This window comes from Amblyomma mixtum, chromosome 2 (genome assembly GCF_055824585.1).
Source record: "Amblyomma mixtum isolate Tamu chromosome 2, ASM5582458v1, whole genome shotgun sequence".
In the NCBI taxonomy this organism is placed as follows: Eukaryota; Metazoa; Arthropoda; class Arachnida; order Ixodida; family Ixodidae; genus Amblyomma; species Amblyomma mixtum.
The window spans coordinates 306,165,207-306,183,758 of NC_143013.1; the positions used below are offsets into that span (position 1 = coordinate 306,165,207).

The 18,552-nt window shown below is 46.8% G+C and overlaps 1 protein-coding gene across 2 annotated transcripts; it reads right to left on the bottom strand.

Moving 5' to 3' along the window:
* Window positions 1-1,710: 1,710 nt before the first annotated feature.
* tgo (Aryl hydrocarbon receptor nuclear translocator homolog tgo) lies at window positions 1,711-18,250 on the bottom strand. 2 transcript variants are annotated; one of them, XM_089574739.1, is made up of 9 exons: window positions 17,767-18,250; window positions 15,220-15,271; window positions 14,668-15,148; window positions 14,445-14,592; window positions 11,812-11,997; window positions 11,163-11,337; window positions 5,528-6,041; window positions 5,229-5,340; window positions 1,711-3,801 (listed from the first exon to the last, which is right to left on the bottom strand). In XM_089574739.1, the coding sequence occupies exons 1-9, from the start codon at window positions 17,786-17,788 to the stop codon at window positions 3,632-3,634; spliced, it is 1,860 nt and encodes a 619-aa protein (XP_089430865.1). In that variant the 5' UTR covers window positions 17,789-18,250; the 3' UTR covers window positions 1,711-3,631. The 2 variants fall into 2 exon arrangements, with proteins under 2 accessions (XP_089430865.1, XP_089430864.1); XM_089574738.1 differs by having other exon boundaries at window positions 5,229-5,346; window positions 17,767-18,247.
* Window positions 18,251-18,552: the final 302 nt, after the last annotated feature.

Below are 18,552 nucleotides of genomic sequence, written 5' to 3' on the forward strand. Positions count from 1 at the left end.
GATTTTGAGTGTGAATTGGTGTGGTTGGAACGATTTAAAATATCCAGCGCTCGGGGATGTTCCTTTAGGAATCCTGGCATTTTTGAAGTGCTAAATAAAAAAAAAATCAGTTTTTTGGTCAACTTTACTTACCATCCACCCTTCGAACATATCAATGAGTGTCGTTTTATTGTCTTCGTCTCCGACTGTAGGCCTAACGATTAAGCAAATATAAAACTGCACACATGCCACTATGTCATCATTCCGCAGCAAGTATGTCGCCGTGGCAATAAATAAGCTCTTTACGGCAACGTCTTCATCGAAGATGTCTTTGCAATAAACGAAAAGAAAAAAAATTTGTGATCTATGGTAGACAAACGAGACTGCAATTTCACTCCACATTTTTTTTTTCTTCTGCGTCATTTGAGAGTTTACTATAGCGGGGTTTTACTGTAACTACTTCCATTCCACACAGTGGATTACCATGTTGTGCTCTTTAATTCATGCTTGTGTGCTCAATACAGAGCCAGCACAGACACTCACCGTGCACTCAAATGGGTGTGCATCCTTATCCAAGCAGTGGTTTGCGAGAAGCATCAACAGGCGCTGGCGTACAGAGCAGTCTGTACGGTCACCGCAAGAAACCAGCACCTCACTACCACTGTGCTCCGCCTTCTCTTGGGTCTCTCTTAGCTCTCACATGGAGCAGTGCGTTTTGGCAGGCCCTCCGAACAGGAATAAAAAACATTTCTTTCAATAAACAAGTATGTAGTACACATCCCAACCTGAAACAAAGGTGCAGCGAGGGGGAGCTCAAAGCCAGCTTAATGCATGCAGTAAGTTTTATTTCTGATCATGGCCAGACCCTTTAACCCTTTCCCTGCCACTCCCGAGATAACTCGGGCTACCACATATGCACACCCCCTGCCTCTCCCGAGTTTACTCGTTTTGGCTTTTTAACTCACCCCCTGCCGCTCCCGATAATACTCGTGTAAAAAAAAAAAAATGATGCAAACATGCAGCGCCATCTATAGAGAGACGCTATAAACTCATAAATCTTGTAGGGTGAATTTTACACAACAGATGGCGTGCATGTTTCCACATCCGAGTCGCTTCGTTTTCGTTTTCGCCAGCAGCCATGTCAGGCAATGTGCCACACTCGTCCGCACTTTGACGGACGAATAAATTCAAAACTGCTTGTGAATTGGGAGTCCAATGATAATAAGAACGAGGAAGGAGCCCACCTAAGTGCCTTGTCAAGTGATGACAGTGGTGAAGTCCCCCTGCCACCAAAAATCCGCGTAAGAAGAGGCAACCCGACAGGCACGATTGGTGCTGCAACATTTGATTCAGTACAACTAATATCTATAAGATTATCCTCAATAAACATGTCTACATGTCCTGCAGAGCATTTTAGTGCGTTACTAGCAAAAAATTTTCAGGAAACTAACATGCAAAAAAAACCCGGCAGGGTGTGTGCAGCTGTAAGCAAAAAAACCTGGCAGTGAAAGGGTTAAAACAAGCGCAGAAATGAAATGGTTGTCCCCATCTTGGATTACTTTTGCACTTCTCGCTCTTCAGGCAGCATGGAGCCTGTAGTTTTCGTCGGGACCATACACACACACTTTTATAAAGCTAGTATGTGCAGCTGGAACCAAGAATGACAGTGTTGAGTTATCGACACACACAAAAAAAAAAAAATTGGACAAACAAATGATCGCAACACAGGTGTAGACATGGTTTTCCACTATTTATTTATTTTGCTTCCTAAGCGAAACCGGGTGAAAGCACAAAAAAGAATAAAAGCGATGCCTGCAGTTCAGGCACTGTGGCCCAAGCGTGGTGGCTGCATGCATATGCATTGGCCAATTACACCTACCCTTCATCCCCCTCTAATGTAGCATCAACCTGATTGTGGTTTGCATACTTGATAAGCATGCACACCAAGATTTTCCCCAGCAAATGATATAATATGGTACCTGCACATAAGGTGAAGGGACTGCTTGAAGCTCCGAAGATGTTCTGCTACTGAATTCGAATAGCAATTACGTTTCCAAAAGCCTACGGAGAATAAACTGCATCATGGACATAACCATGACACGCAAGAAATGCCAATTCTCCCAACAAATGTCTTTGCTCATTGACGTGGCTGGGCAGTGCAGACCTCCACAGTGAAGGATCTTTTAGTGTTAGGAAACAAATACTGCCACCCAAGCGATCGGCAGTATGAGCTCTTACAATGGTCAACTTGGGTAGTTCTGTGCACAGGTTATCTGCTATAAAACAGCACTTGAGTACTTTTCTCCTAAAGCAAACGGCCTCTTGTGGTTTTGCAGGCAGGAAGGCAGCAATGTTTTTATTTTAGTTTGTGTACCAGAAATATCTTCAGGATAAAGAAAAAATATCTTAAGATATTCAGCGTCAGACATTGCAGATGAAAATGTACAAGCTTCCTAGTCAATTGCATGGCTTATTTAGTACTGCCAGGAAAGTTGCATCAAAGAGGTTTACAGAGATATCTGCAAAGTTCTTACTTCTCCACAGCAACAAAATTCAGTTCACTAAGCGTAAATTTCCCAAAATTTTTTCACCTCCTCAATGCTGCAGGCTTCAGCTATGTACAGAAATGGCCACAAAATCTTGCATCATTACAATGCAGGCACAGCTTGTAAGCAATATTTGTTAGTTTTCTTTTCACAGCATGCCCAACATCAAGGTACAACTAAAAAGCAGTTTTTGGATTTGAAAAGAAATTAAGGCTAGCGTGCACCTACAGCCAATAGAGTTGTCAGCTGTCACTGATAGAAGAAAAAAAGCAACTAAGCTTTTAATGCAGGGGAGAAGGATACTTGGCAGGGTACCACTCGATTCCGGGCAATTTGCTTAGCCTATGTCTTGCATGCTATGTCAAATGCTCTACAAGGTAATAGAGAAGTAAATGTAGATACAAAACTGGCACAGAGCATAAAAGCATACACCTTCCCAACTCTAATGAAATCAAACCTACATGCCATTAAAATCTCTCCTGTGGCTTCCTAAATAAAAAGGTCTGTTAAGGTTGTCATAAAAACTGTCACCTTTGTTGTCTCCAAACCAAATCAAGCCACAGCACCCAGCAGAAAAAAAGAATTGCAAAGCAAACAGCAAGCTCCGATTCTCTGTGACCAACAGTTGCCAGATGGCATGTATTTAAAACTTGCCGACAGCAAGGAATGTTCTCGAGTATTACCTTGAAATGAACTGCGTGTCTTGTAAAAATATGAGAAATGTACAATGCGCGCACCCTTGTGCATGCTTATGAGTTAATCAGATCTGCGAGTCAAACCAAAACATGCACACCATCTCGTGCTGGGCAGCATTCAGAGACACGAAGCCAGCCTGTCGGTAGCGGTGATGCTCAAAAGGGTGCGTGTTCCCTACCAAGCCATGGTGCTGTGGCCAATGTGCCACAACGGGGGCAAAAGCAGAGAGACCCTTTTGGGTGCAGTACAGTGCAGTGTATTTCTGTGACCTGGGATCTTTTTTTTTTCTTCTTCTTCCTCTTCTTCACGTGGGTCAAGTACATTGCTGGTCCACCACGATGCTACCAAAACCCTTGCACGAAGGCGCAGCGGTTACAAAAAAGGGCCCCCTCCCCTGATGTGTGCGGCGGTCACTCGGGAAATGAGTTGAACATGGAGAGCTCCTCGAAGGATGCCGTGCCCGACTGGTCCAGCATCTGGAGCATGTCCGACAGCTCCTGCTGCTGTGCGGGGGGCGGGGGTGGTGCTCCTCCGGCACCGGGCGGGGGTGCCTCACCCGGTTGCCACTGGCCCCACAGACCTGGCAGACAAAGCACAAGGTCATTTCTTTTCCTTACCATACCACATGCGCAATTACTCATCATCATCATCATCATACAGCTAGGCAAACCTCGATATAACGAACACAGATATTACGAATTATTGGCTATATCGAACTCTTCGTAAATATTTTTGACTAATTCATGCAATTTCTACTTTACATATCGAACGCGGTTGGCCATGAAACGGGTATATTGAACTCCCCGGCGCCAAACTGTGCCCGTTCGCATGGCAGGCGGCAGGCTTCGCCGCACAGCACAAGTGACTGGTGGTGATGCGGCACGCGTTCGACCAAGGTTTGCACTTTCATCTCGCTCTCGCCAACAGCGGTGTGTAGGGTTGCAGTCCGGCAGTCAGCACGCGTTCATGCCTCTGACATCCGTCGACAGCGCCATGGAAGCAGCACTGGTGGTTGTAAGCGTGCAGTAACAATCCTGCGCTCATGTCGGCTGTCACGGAGGTAGTGAAAACGGCGGCAGCTTTCGCTCTGACGTACCGCTTTCCACGCGACACAGCTGTGATGCAGAGAAGCCACAGTAGCCGGCGCTTAACCTGCGCTTGCAGTGCTCTGCGGGGGAGCCAACCTAACTGGCACTCGGTTTTTCGCGGTCTTCGGAATAGCCGCGAGCGTCTTCGAAACGCCACCCAGACATGGGAAAACATCTATTCGCTTCTCTTGTAAGGATCGCCAGAACTGCTGTCCTTTCAATGACTAAATTGCGCCGTTATTGCGCACGTTTCGGACTAAATTTTATACTACAAATTTCGGCGACGGCAAACTGTTTTACGATTTTTTACTAGTTCGCTATAACGAGGTTTCACTGTACATCTACTGCTGAGGCTTGTCCTCAGTCTCTCTCATCCAATTTTCGCTCGTAAAAATCTATTGTCTCCCTTCTCCTGGGTATGCTGTTGTTCGTTTAGCAGCGAAAGGCTTACTGCATAATCTTGTGCAAGGGCCGCACCCCTGTTCTGGACTAGATAAGTTATACTCTTTTTTTATTCGTGTACAGGCTGCACCTTCAAAATTAACACTCGAATTTTTTGAAGAAAGCGCAGTCATTGCACAGTTTGTACGGTACTCCTAAGAAAACTGGATATGAAGATTGAGAATTTCTCTCCAGCTAATTGTTTCAAACCTGTAAGTGAAAGTTGGCTCTGTGATCACCATTTGCAAGTGAACGGTCTATCATCAGAGGTCATACAAAAATCTCTTTGATAGCATCACATTTTGCTTGCGAAAGTAGTCGGCGGCAGTGGCGCCTGCTTATTTCATTTTTCTGGTTAAAAGCTTTTAACAGCTCCATTCTCAGTGAAAGTAAAACTTTTTGTCATGAGTATGCTGTAATCTATCAGTACAGGCCAACTTCAGTCCATCCCCAGTGTCCCCTGAAGTTGCAGTCTCACCTGGCCGTCCTGCTCCCCCAGGAGCCAGTTGCGTGTATGTGGGGCCCGATGGGCTGCGTGATGGGCTCAGCTGACTGCCGCCTCCGCCACCTCCATAGCCACTGGCCCCATACTGCTCCTGCGACAAAAGAGCACCAGATCAGTGCTGTCCCCAGTACCCATGCCCTCCCAAGCCGCAGGGCTCAACAGAGCACAGTGGAAATTGCCAACAAAGTGACTACAATCACTTGTCAGTAGCCACTCTGACATGATAAAAAGAAAAAAGGCACCTTATTCCTAGTTAGGGTGACAGCACCCACCTGTGGGGGAGGCACTCTGGGTGGCGGAGGGGCACTCCAGGCCTGGGCAGGCGGTGAGCCCTTGGCCAAGCGTGGCCCTCCTGCGTACGGCTCGTAGCCGTACGCCAGGGGTGCTGCGGGCCGCCTGTCCGCCGCTGACCGGTAGGCATCCGCACGAGGCAGCGAGTAGTCCAGGCCCTCCTTGGTGTGGCCACCATAGCCCAGCGGCAGGTCGGCCGGTGCGTCCTCGGTGCCGGCCGCGGAGCCAGACAGGGTCTTGGCCGAGGTGTTGGTGCAGACCACGTACTCCACATCGTTGGTGTACGGGTTGAGAAACGCGAAGGAGGAGGTGCGCAGCCAGAGCCACTCGCGGTTCTTGGCACGCAGCCTGTACATGACCGACATCACCTGGCCCTTCATCTTGAGCACCTGCTCAAAGTTCTCCTTCATGTGTCCCTGGTCCTCCGGGTGGAAGAAGTCAAAACATGGCTTGCCCAGCAGCTCCTGGGGCTGGTACCCCAGCACTGCTGTCACCCTACACCACCAATGCAGAAAGAAGCACAGAGAAGGTACCAAAAGGTGTGTCTTAAAAATATGCACTGCATGCATCGAATGCACAGCAAACCAGAAAAACTTTCCATCCAAGCCACCATGAGCTAACTAACACTGCTGATCTTGGCTCTAGTTTGGACTGTCAACAGTTAAACTGGCTTCACTGAGCCTTCACAGTGATACAAAAAATTGAGTTTGGAAACGCAAGTGTAACTGAAAGCCACTGGCTATTGGCAATGTTCTCCTGGAGGCACTCAGTCCCATCCTCTGAGTACTGCACATTCACTGGAAGAGCCGCGAGATGGTCCGGTTAGTCAAAAGTTTTTTAAATTTCTCGAAAGCGACACAACCAGGCTCTTGCCCAGCAACTTTCTTTGTGCAACGCTGTCCATGGAGTGCACCTGAAGTGCTATGTGTAGTCAGCAGGCAACTGGACACCACTGAAGGGCCCATGAAGCAGTTTTGAAGGTAGCTGTGGGCATGTCACCGGCAGTGGAACTGGCAAGTACATTTGGAAAAGGGGTGGCCTGCACCGGCTGCTCACCATATCGGAGTGAGCTCCTTTCACCTGGTGTCTGGTTATAAACAAAACCAGCTGCCAGTGTGCTGCGATACGAGCTTAAAGGCATGTCCAGCAAAAATTCCTTTCTAGCTAGATGAATACTCACCAGATGCATCATAGACTCATTTGGTTCTAGATCGGCCAGCAGCCCGACCTGGAGCACACAGTCTGATCACATTTCACTTTAATACCTCTTATGTTATTTACATTATTTTTTAAAACCACTAGCTCTCTGGCAGAAGGTTATTGACCTATGCGTAGTCAAGCATTCGGTGGGCACCTTAACCGCGCCATGGGAGAAACGAGGAAGAAGTGGCGTGGTGGATGGCTTCGGATAAATTTCAGTCATGTGGGGTTTTTTAATGTGGACTAATATCGCACAGCACACAGCGCCTTTTTGCGTTTCACCCACATCGAAAAGCGGTCACTGCAGCTGGGACTCGCCATGCGTTGAGTGCAAATAGAGAGCAGGACGCGATCAGAGAGAGGCACGCCTGATCCGCAGTGCAGCTAGCGGAGCAAGGCATCTCTCCTACTCATTCCAGCAGCATGTGAAACCGGCTGGAGCCAGGGAAGAACAAGTAATTGTAGCCGAGAACATTGGCAATCTTCAAAAACAAATTGGCGTCGAACACTGCATTCACGTGCGTACTTTTGAAACCAACCAACAGGAACCCTTCAGTGGCAGTGCTCTGAGCAAATAAAATGCATGCACTGTGTAGGGAAAAGTGATCCCCTTGCTACCTTCCTTAAGGTATGACGCCACTTTGAAAATCAATCAATTTTTTAAAATTTAATAGAAATACCCATTCATTTCTGAATGAAATCCAACAAACATTACGCTTCTAATTCACACCGTTCCAAAGATATGGTCGAAGTTGTCACCCCTTTCGCATCTCACGAGACCAAAACTAAGTTTTACATCAAAATAATTACCAAATTTTTGCAGCATTAGTTACTTTTTCTTTGTTTCTCAGTTTAGACAAATCATTTTTTTGTTACCAGCCATGTCTCTTTTTGTTCACATTTAATAAAATAAACACGCACAAAAGTAATGCCAGGCATTTGGAACGCACTGAATGGTTATTTCAGCCAAGCAGCACTGAAGCTGGGTTTGTATGATTCCGTGTGTCATTTCACCAATGGCAACAGGATGATGCTAGACATTCTGAAGCACAATGGGATTAAACCTGGCGTTCAAACACTGAAAGCTCGCCTAGTAGGTGACCAAAAGCATATCTAAAAAGCTTCCTGCCTGTCCACTTAGCCAAAAAAAACTATCACACAAGCAAATATTCAGGGGGCACTTTGACTGTCTAAAGTGCGTAGAGGCGAAAGCGTTCTCCGCACCACTTTCGCTGCTTCTGTGGCACTGGTGGCGTCACATATAATTGAGTACTAATTCCTAAGTGATGACAAATCACTAATTAATGGTTAATTACTGATTAATGCCTGAATACTAAATAACTGCTAATTAATGACGCTTAAGCTTCCCCTTTAGGAGTGGAATGCGACAGCGTGTTGTACGCTTCCAGGCTTCCAGGGAGTCCAGGGACGCCACCACGGGTGCACCACCCGTTCAGCGGGATGCCTTGCCCTTTGAACGCTTTTTGAGGAAAGGAAATGGTGTAGTAATTCTCTGTCATCTGGGTGGACAGCTGAAACGAAAATTGTATTTGAGGAAAGGAAATCTCCACAAAGAGGGCCAGTAATGAAGAAAATGAAAATTGTATTTGAGGAAAGGAAATTACACAGTAACTGTCTCACTAACTGTCTCACATATCTCGGTGTACACCCATCAAAATTCAGGGGGGCACTTTTTTGACCTAAAGTGCCAGGCAGTACATAGAACACCATCCTCCATTGGGTTCTATGCCTCTCTCATCGGTAAATTGGTTTTTGAGGAAAGGAATGTATCTGTCTCTCATATCTCAGTGGACACCTAACCCCTCCCCCTCCCTCCCAATGGGCAATAGCTAAGGCGATGGGCACATCTGCACAGCCATGACTCTGTGACTGCTCAGACACCAATGCCTAAAAACAGGCTAGTGATGAGGCATCAGGTGTGACAAGGGTACGCTGGCACCCCCAGCAACGGGATGGGAGAGTGCTCTCTTTCTTCCTCTCCAGGCATGCTCATCTCAGGTCATGCCATGTCACCGCCGTGCTTTTCTCGACGTGTTGCCACAATCGACACGTTAGAAGCACCACTTAAGTTTCCTTGCAATGCACGGTGTAGCTAGTGGCTGCTTTGTGAGAGATCCCTTCAGACACGTCCACAACAGGTACGCACCAACAGAGACATTCACATTAAGCCACTATGTCTTAACCCTTTGAAGGTTTTTGCCGTATATGTACGGCGGCGGTTTTCTGTCCCGCAAGGTCTCTGTCGTACGGGTACGGTTTCTATCTTCCGTTTGAAATTTTGCGCCAAAAGAACAATGCGTGCTCACTGGGGGGTGCTGCCACCTCTTAGGACTTACAAGAAGTGTTTGAATTTTGTGCTGCCTTCTTACGGAGATAAGCAGAACTTATGTCTAGCTTTAGCGCGGCGGCACAGACTGCGGCAACACCCCTTTTGTAGTTTTGGTTTCGCCGCGGGATCGCAACGGAGTCGCGCGAAATTTGAGTTTTCTTTTTGTCAGCACTATCTTGCAGGGGCTGCCGAAGTTGATTTCTATCTTTATTGGCGCTGCTCTTAGCTTGCTTATCACCTTTGCTCGCGAGGTATTCTCGCTCTTTGCGGCAAAGCGCCTACGCGGTTTTGATTCCGCCGCGGGATCGCAACGGAGTCGCGCGAAACGTGTTTTCTCTTTTTGGGCACTCTCTTGCAGAGGCAGCGGAAGTTGATTTCTATCTTTATTGGTGCTGCTCTTAGCTTGTTTATAACCGTCGCTCGTGAAATTCAATTGAACATTTTCCAGTTGTGAGTGATGCTATCACCAAAGTACTGTTCCTAACGTTTTTTTACTATTTATTCTCGATTATATACATTTTGTAGATTCAAGATCCGCAATAAAGTAATTTGACCACCTGGGAAAGTTTTCTTCAAAATAATTCGACCCTCAAAGGGTTAAGCAGGCACCAAATGCATGAGGTTTGATGGAAGTGGAGTCAATGATTTTATGCGACTGCATCCTAAGAGGAACCTACTATTTAAGGGGACAGGGTAAGCCCCATCTTTCCCATGTATTTTGGGGCATATTGTGGTGCACTTTTCTCAGCAACTAATAAAGATAGCAGCAAGATATTTACTTCATTTTGTTCAGAATTTCATCTGCTAACCACTGTACCAAAATTATTTTAGTATACGAGAAATAAAATTATTAGCGATTTTTTTACTTTCTACACCCTAATTTTGACGAAATTTTATATATATTTTTATTTTAAAACAAACAATGTTATTTGCACGCTGATAATTTTGGGACAGTAAATTGCCACATATATGTACTGTACACACAGAAAAAATCAGCTTGATATCTATTGTCATTTCGAAAATAATGGTACCGACGTAACAAAATATCTTGTTTTGAGAAAACTGAGTTAAAATAAACAAAACCTTCTATATCTAGATTTCGACTTAGCCAACTCATTTTGACCAATTTATTCAGTAGGCACCAGCTGTGTAGTCATCATCTAGGTCAGCTTGGCGCTTCTTTTCCTGCAGTTTAGCTTCCCGTGCCTGTTTTGTCACTTGCTGCGTAGCTCGATCAGCAAAGTCAACGCCGATTGACTTGCTTCAGCCAGCGGACAGTGTTGCTGCCCGAACTTAGTCCGCATGCCTCAAGAACTTTAGTTTTTGCGATGGCGCCATCACTGAAGGTCAGAACAGCATCTAATGCAGCAATCTTCAATGTCTGTAGCCCGCAACGACATTTTTTAGCACATTCCCATACGACATTGTTGAAGGACTAATTTGGGTTCTGGAAGGTTGCCAGAGAGCTTGGATGGCTGCCAAAGAGCCTTGATGGTTGCCAGAGAGCATTCTCTTGAAGCTAAATTCTGTAACAGTTGTTTTAGTTTTCAGTAAAAACGGAGAACACACATTGCTCGTAAAGGGGGTGTGTCGCTGACCGCTTTGCTTTCAGATAGCTTTTTCAGGTTGACATAAATTGCACAGAATGAAGTGTGATATATCAAACGATGCGGAAAAGAATGTAATTTCATATTTAGCAAAAAACTAAAAATTGATATTTTTCAGATTTTTTGCTTACCCTGTCCCCTTAAGAGACTATACTTTAATGACGTTTTACTGTATCAATAAATAGAATGAAAGAAATGAACTTTAGTAATGTGAGGATCCATAGCGCACAAATTTGAAGGGACACAACACAAGCGCTAACGGTAACTAACTGCGCTAACTGCAACACAAGAACCCGTATTCTCAGCTGAAAAAAAAATTTGCAAAGCAGTCTCTGTTTCTTTCTAATCTTAATTCAGAACTGAACATCCACATCGTAATACGCATGGTTAAAGGCTACAGCAGTGCATGGCACTGCTTCAAGAACAACAAAAACAAGGTGATCACAAAAGTCTCCTAACCTGGGGTCTACAAAGGTGAACTTTCCATCCACAGAGTGCCGGGAGATGAACTCAGCATTTGAGTTCGAGCCCACCAGGTCACTAGGGTTGGGGGCACTGGTCACCTGAAGCCTACCAATGGCCACCAGGCAGCAATGGCTACCCCCGTCCTGGTCACCGGGCTCCACCTGCACCCCTGCACACCAGCAAATTCCACGCTATACTTTACAGCCAGCTCTTCACAACTACAAGCAACACTCCAAAAAACTTTCAACAAAGAAAGGGCAAGAGGAGGTGACCACTCAGTTGTGCAGCATCTTGGCAGCACAACTGAACGTTTCGTTTTTATTACCCTTTATTTCAAGGAAACTGCAAACAAGAGTATACAGAAGGCAAGGCAAGAACTTGTGGAACTGTGGCTTCTCCTCAAAGAATTCTTCCAAGGGGATGAACCACTGACGTAACCAAACCCATGGTCTTCACTGTCGACAATTTTTCACGACATTTTTTTTTTTTTTTCCTCAAAACTCCAAAAGGCAAATATCCATATACAGTTGGTACAGAAACTTAAACACATCAGCAACACCACTGTTTGCTGCCACAGTTCCACAGAATGCAACAATCAGCCCTGTAGTCTACACTGCAGTCTAAATAAAGTCTAAGCACTCACCCGAAGGGGGCCAGTTTTTAATGTAGCCGGTGCAGTGGACAACGGCGTAAGCGGCACCGTCAGGCGACGGGCCCAGGGCATTGCGCTGGCGCAGCCTCTGCAGGCCCTGCACGTCAGGCTGCACATTCCCCAGCTTCATGCGGCAGATGAACCCCCGCCGGGAACCCATGCACAGCCGCATCGACGCTGCACACACACAGAAGAGGGCACGCAGTGTGTGCCAGTCAGTACACCGCAAGCCCACATGTTGCCACATGTTGTGCTTCTATGGTCAAACACAACTCAAAAAGAAGGTGGCAAACGACCATCAAAAGGGGTCCTCCAACCAATGGCGCCATGGTCAAATCATCTTGCATGAGCACACTTCAGTTGCATTTCACTGCAGGTAAAGTTTTCATTGCGAATGATAACACCGTGGCCCATTCTTTCACTAAGCAGCTGAGCTCAGCTCTTCAGCAACCGCACATGATTACAAAAAGCTAAGCTATATGGCAACAGTGTGCCATCATAGCAAGGGCTCACAGATGTGAGGAACTCAGAGGCCAGAACACTGTTTTTGATTCCACAGCAACAAAATGTGCATGCAAGACAAATAGGCGGCCATTCTTTTTGTTCCATTCCCTTTTGCTATCACAATGTGCACCAAAACAGGTACGACTGGAAGTAATGACAGCACAGCAGCATTCAAGCTCATGATGCAGGGCGAGAAGAACAGCAGCGGCATAGAATCATCACTTTCAGACTGGCTACATTGCAAGCACACAACCTAAGGCAAGCATGTGCCCCAGCACTGGGCAATAAATACCCGGTAATACCCAAACGACAATTACAGCCACAGCAACCTATCGCACTTGCCATGATATTACCTATCCTTTAAGAAGGCAAGTAGCAACTGCCATATGACTGTGCCTTGCGTTCTTGCCCCGAATGCTTCTTATACCATGAACAGATGTGAGCGAAAAAGTTCAGCAAAAGTGACAGGCCACCGGAGCGACAGATGACAACGCACAGCACCATGGTTGACAAGCACACAGGTAACAGAGTGCCAGTCCATTTTCACTCTTCAGTCATGGAGGAGGGTTGAGCAGAGGCAGCTATTGCCTCACAAGAGATTTCTCCCATGGTCTTTATTTTATTTTTATTTTTTCTAAATATAGGCTTGCTCACGTAGGCGAGTGGTCAAGGCCACATGCACAGTCACAAACGGCTGGCCAATGCCTGAAGCATGATAACAGCACTTTGACGCCGCGAAAGCAGCACAATGCATTTGACAAAGGTTGCTTCCTGCCACCCCCCTGTTACAAACATGGGAACAGCCTCATCGGTGTGTTCACAAAGCACTACACCGCGCTGGCCATGTGATGCGATTCTGCTGCTCTGGTGGCACCACTTGTGGCAATATTTTTTACTCGCACCTGTACCATCTTTGCCAAAGTAACCAGGCAATGGGGTCTGTCTCTTAACCTTGTAGCGGAGCACTTACAGCACCTCTAAATCAGTGTAAGGTCAGGACAACCCTTGTCCTCATCTTTCGAGACCTTTTGGTCTTTAGGGGTGCCGTATAAGATCCCACTATATACGGCTGGGAAGCAATGGAAACGACTGAACAGACCCAGTGCATGCGCCTGTGTTGTTCTCTTCCGTCCCGTCTGTTGGCGCTGTTCAGTCGTTTCCCCTTTGCCTGGTTATTTTTGGCAAAGACAATACATCAACCAAAAATGATAAATAAATGAAATACAACAAATTACATTCAAAACACATCAAACAGCAGTGCAGCAACTTGTATTTAAGGCATACAGAACAAAAGTGGAACACAGGAAATTAAACACCCTCTCGCTCATGTCAACATCTGTGTGGCTGGATACTGTTATACTGCACTGCTTACGTACGGCTTTTCGTGTCAAAATTACAGTTCAGTCATGAGTCATTAAAATCTCTTCATGCACCTGTTTTCCCACCACATCATCACTGCCATTCATCTCTAGGCCACGAGAGTTTGAGACACGCAGGTAGAAAACTTCACTGCTCATCTCCTCTGCCACAAATCCCAGTGAACTTAGTTGATTGTTAGCTTTCTGTCAGGCCCTAAAAGAATATGCGCAACAACCAGTACCTCTGTACATTTCATCATGGTAGTCCATCATCGGCAATTGTGTTGCACTCACTCTTGTGAACTACACAACTCTTAACCTCTAGTAGTTTACTTTTTGTTAAAAGATGAACAGTTTTTAATGCTTCTAAACAGTATAATTCCAGATCTGTAGTAGATTATTCAATAGTGCTTTAATTTTCGCCACATAATGAATAATTCTTTAAAGCTTCTGGTAGTACAATGCAACAAGATAAGTTTGATAAATTCAATATATGATGATTGACAGAAATGATCTGGTGATGCCCCAGTGATGCCTCACAAGCGGCACCCATTCTGTAGCAATAAAATTCCTGATCACTTGGGAGAAGCTGATCTCACTGAAACCAATTTAGGAGCCAGTGTGGTCAGGGTCTCGCATCCAGCCAGCACGGCTCTGTTCACTGGCTACAAATTACAAACAGCGTTTGCACAAGTAGTGCACATACAGTTACACCTAAAAAATTGTGCGCCAACTCGAGGCACGGTGCGCAGGGGGACTCACACTGATGTCCTTCCTTCTTGACAGTGCCAGTCTTGAGGTCCAGGATGCGGCCCGAGCTGGAGGCCTCCTGGGTGGAGAGCTGTTCGCGCACCTTCTCCACGTCCTCCGGGTGGATCAGGTCATAGAGGCACGCGTTGAACCACTCAGACTGCACAGCAACAAGGCAGGCGCCACGTCATGTGAGGCCAGGCACACCACCAGGAGCTACGCTCACGCAACCCACCTGGGACTGGTTGAGCACGGGGCCGACTGAGTCGGAGACATAGATGACTCGCCCCGTGTCGCAGGAGACCACAAAAAGGAAGCCGTCAGCTGCCTCCAGAATGAGGTGCTTCAGCTCCTGGTCAGTGAGGAAGGAAGGCTTGTAGGTGCCGTCGCTGCTCGTGTTTCCAGTTCCACGGAGGGACTTCATGTGGGCCACCGCCATGCGCAGGATGGTCAGCTTGTCGGGCTTGCGCGCCAGCGCACTGCACGTGGGCACCATGTCCGAGAGCTCCGTAATGTAGGCTGTCATCTTGTTGCGCCGCCGCCGCTCGATCTCACTGTGGTTCTCCTTCTTGGCAGAGAGGGACTCGAGCAGCTCGCCGCCGTCGCCTGGCCGCGGTGCCGCCAGCGCGTCGGCCGCAGCGGGCCATGCCTCGTACCGCTCCTTCTCCAGGGCGTCCTCGTCCATGCGGCCAAACTTGCCGTCCTCATCGGCAGCGCTGCACACAGCACAGCACGGCACAGTTGCACATCCCTGCCTTCACATCAAATGAATGGCTGCTCAACTCACTCCTTGTAGCAGCTGGCCTTCCGTTTCTTGAGCACCTTGCTGCCGTCTGCAACTGCAAGCAGGCAAATAACTGTCAGTGCTCACAACACAGGTAACACGCTGCACTGCGTAAGTTATAGGGGACTTGTAGTTTCTTACATGGTGCAAAAAGTGAACTCCCTCAATATATATATACTCACAGATATCAACAATGTGACTGAAAATATTTATGCACTGCTTCACAGTCACTTCTTTGGTTAGGGCAAAACAAAAAGCCCGGAGCTTTTTTTCTTCTCTTTTTTTCCAGTTTCTCTGGACACTGCCCATTTTGAGCTCCACTTTATGTTTTTAACAAATGAAGTGATCTTGCGACTACATATAGTTCGAACAAATTCTAGTTCTACTTAGCCCACGTGGCTTTCAGGTGCATTTTGAAGTTGTACAGTTTACAAAATTTTTACTAAATTCAAAGTTGGATTTCTTGGGAATCCAAGCCCGTTGTAACTGTGCGACGAATATTCGACCAACACAGCCACAAATTCGTACTTCATAAAATTTGGATTTTACTTTAACTCCACAACTTTCTCTTTGGGAAATGCTTTGGCCAGTCATCTTGCCCTGATTTACAGTAGTCTCTAGTTAATTAAAACTAACAATAACGACTAATAGTTCGAACAAATTTTCTGTACCCTTCGAGTTTGCATCATCAGAAGTTTGGTTTAGGTTCATGGGGTTTAAATGTCTCAATGCGGCTCAGGCTAGGATTTGGTTCTATGGTTTTGGTTTTATGGGGTTTTAATGTGCCAAAGCGACTCAGGCTATGGGGGGACGTCACAGTGGAGGGCTCCAGAAATTTCGACCACCTGGGGCTCTTTAACGTGCACTGACATCGCACACTACACAGGTCTCTAGCTTTCACCTGCATCGAAATGTGATTGCGGATGGGATCGAACCCGTGTCTTCCAGGTCAGCAGCCGAGCACCATAACCACTGAACCACCACCACAGCGGCTATATTATCAGAAGTCAACTGCATCTTCCACAAAAGAGAATTATTAAATTTTCAAGAAGCTCAGGATGAATAAAACACAATTAGTGTAGATATGAAAGCACAAAATACACTTCCGAAATTCGTTCAGGATGTCACCACATATAAAATGCTTTCTATTTAAACCTGAATGGCAAACTGATTTCTGGTGTGTATGAAGAATCTTGAATAATATGCTTTCTGACTGCAGCAGTTCTTACTGAACGAATGTTTGTTCAGCACCACATTAACGATATTCCCAGAAGTTCAAACTAAAAATAACGGTCACAGTAAGGAGCCTGAATTGCCTCAACCCTACTGCAAGATTAATGTTTGTCTTACGTGGCAATGAATCAACTTGAGAACTTTTTAATTATGCAGGCTGCATGTAGTATTTCATGTTTGAGGTAATCAACAACAGTCTACTCCCAACAGTACACTGGCACTAGGAACAGCACACTTAGTTTCACTTTAAGAACAGCAGCCAGATAAACATTCCAGTTGTCGCTTTGACTGAAAGTCACTAGTAGGCAAATACTTTTACACCGTTATATACTGATGCCATCCTGATTTACTGACAGTACAGAGTTTTGGTCTGTCAGTGGCGTGGTAATCATGCTTTGCTCAGTCTCACTCCCCAGTTTCAAATACCTCTTGAATCAATGCATGAAGCACTGCTTATGCAACAAAACATATCACTACACTTACAATAACAAAAAAAAATGATTCACGTAACAAGCTGCCAATATTTAATTATATACCTTCACAAAGTTGACATTGTTTCCTGGCAGTACACCGAAATGCAAGGATAAATTTGTCAACGTGCTGGGAGTTAAAAACTGGCAGTAACATCTCACTGCACCTCATATGAACCAGAATTACATTTTGAACACTACAACTCACGGGAACACGAAAGCGCATGTGAACACCTCCACTGGTTTCTGGCTTTTGCGTGATTGCGCATACTTAAACTGGAAACAGCGGGGCCAAGATTGTTTTACCGCGTTACCAACCGACCGTTCGGAGATGGATGAAACTGAACGCTAACAGTTACACTTTTCGTAGTCTACTTCGTGCGCAACATCAGCACCATACACGCGTCGCTACGAAAGCAGCTGCACGATTCACAAGAAACGTTACGCCCGACAGCAACTACTACTATAAGTTCAGCTCCGGGAAGAAGCTGTGTCATTAGCTGCCACCGAGTCCGGCCGAAAGCAACGACAAAACGGTCGTGTTTCGTCCGCGCTGCCATCGGAGATCCTGCTCCGCACGTCGGACGCGGAGACAGCAATTACGTAGTACGGGTGTTTCAGTGACATTCATTGTTTCAGCAAAACTGATCATCCAAACATGGAGATGTGAAAAGCGCATGACTCGTAGTGCCACATTACTGTCCCTTGAACGGCGCTCGCAAGCACGGGACAGGTAACCAAACACGAAGCAGCTCCCGAAGTAAGCGCGTCACACCTGGACGCTGCGAAGCCTCGGGAAGCGCCGCTCGGGGAGCAGCGCCCGCGGCGCTTGGCTCGAGGTGCTCACCTGGGTTGGCTGCCGCTGCCATGGGACTAACGCGTCCAGGCGCGACCACCGGCCCCGGGGACCGCCGCCACGCGCTCCGCACGGACCCGCAACGACAGCTCAACCATGCGTTCCTGCGACACAGCACTCGAGAACGACGACGGCGAGGCTTCGCGAAGCCGCCAGTGATGCTCCGCTCGCTCCAATACCCCAGGCACGCACTGATGCGCGCACGGGGCCCGTTTACGGACAGACACGGAAAGCCTAACCGCCAGCTTTTTCGCACAAGCTGCACACTTTACTTCCAACGAAGCAACGCTGCAGTGACGAGTGTCAACTCACAAAAATGGCCGCCACTCGCGCACACAACGCCACATGAACACACAGCGGCCCCAGGGGCACAGCACAGTCGACGGTGAGAAGCTCGCTTGCTTGCTAGCTTGCTCGCGGGGGTTGGCCGCTGGCCCAACAGGCCGGGAAGCGTTCCTCACCAGAGGTCCCCAATGAGCTTACTCACCTTTATCACATTACGTCAGAGTAGTGCCAACTTGACGTAACACTGCGTTAAAACACTTGCTTGAAGCGCCATTCATTTTCCGTAATGCTGATTGCTTCGAACTAAAAGTTATCAAACCTAGTGGTTTCGATTCACCCTAAAACTTCTGAAGTCTTTATCTTCCTGCCCTATTATAAGTGTGCGGTGCTTTCAGGCCATAATCGCATAGCACTATAACCAAATGTCGTCCCACTGCGTGCGCTAGCGGGGGCAACGTTACCTTCGTTACCTCCATGGGGTCCACGTTGGAC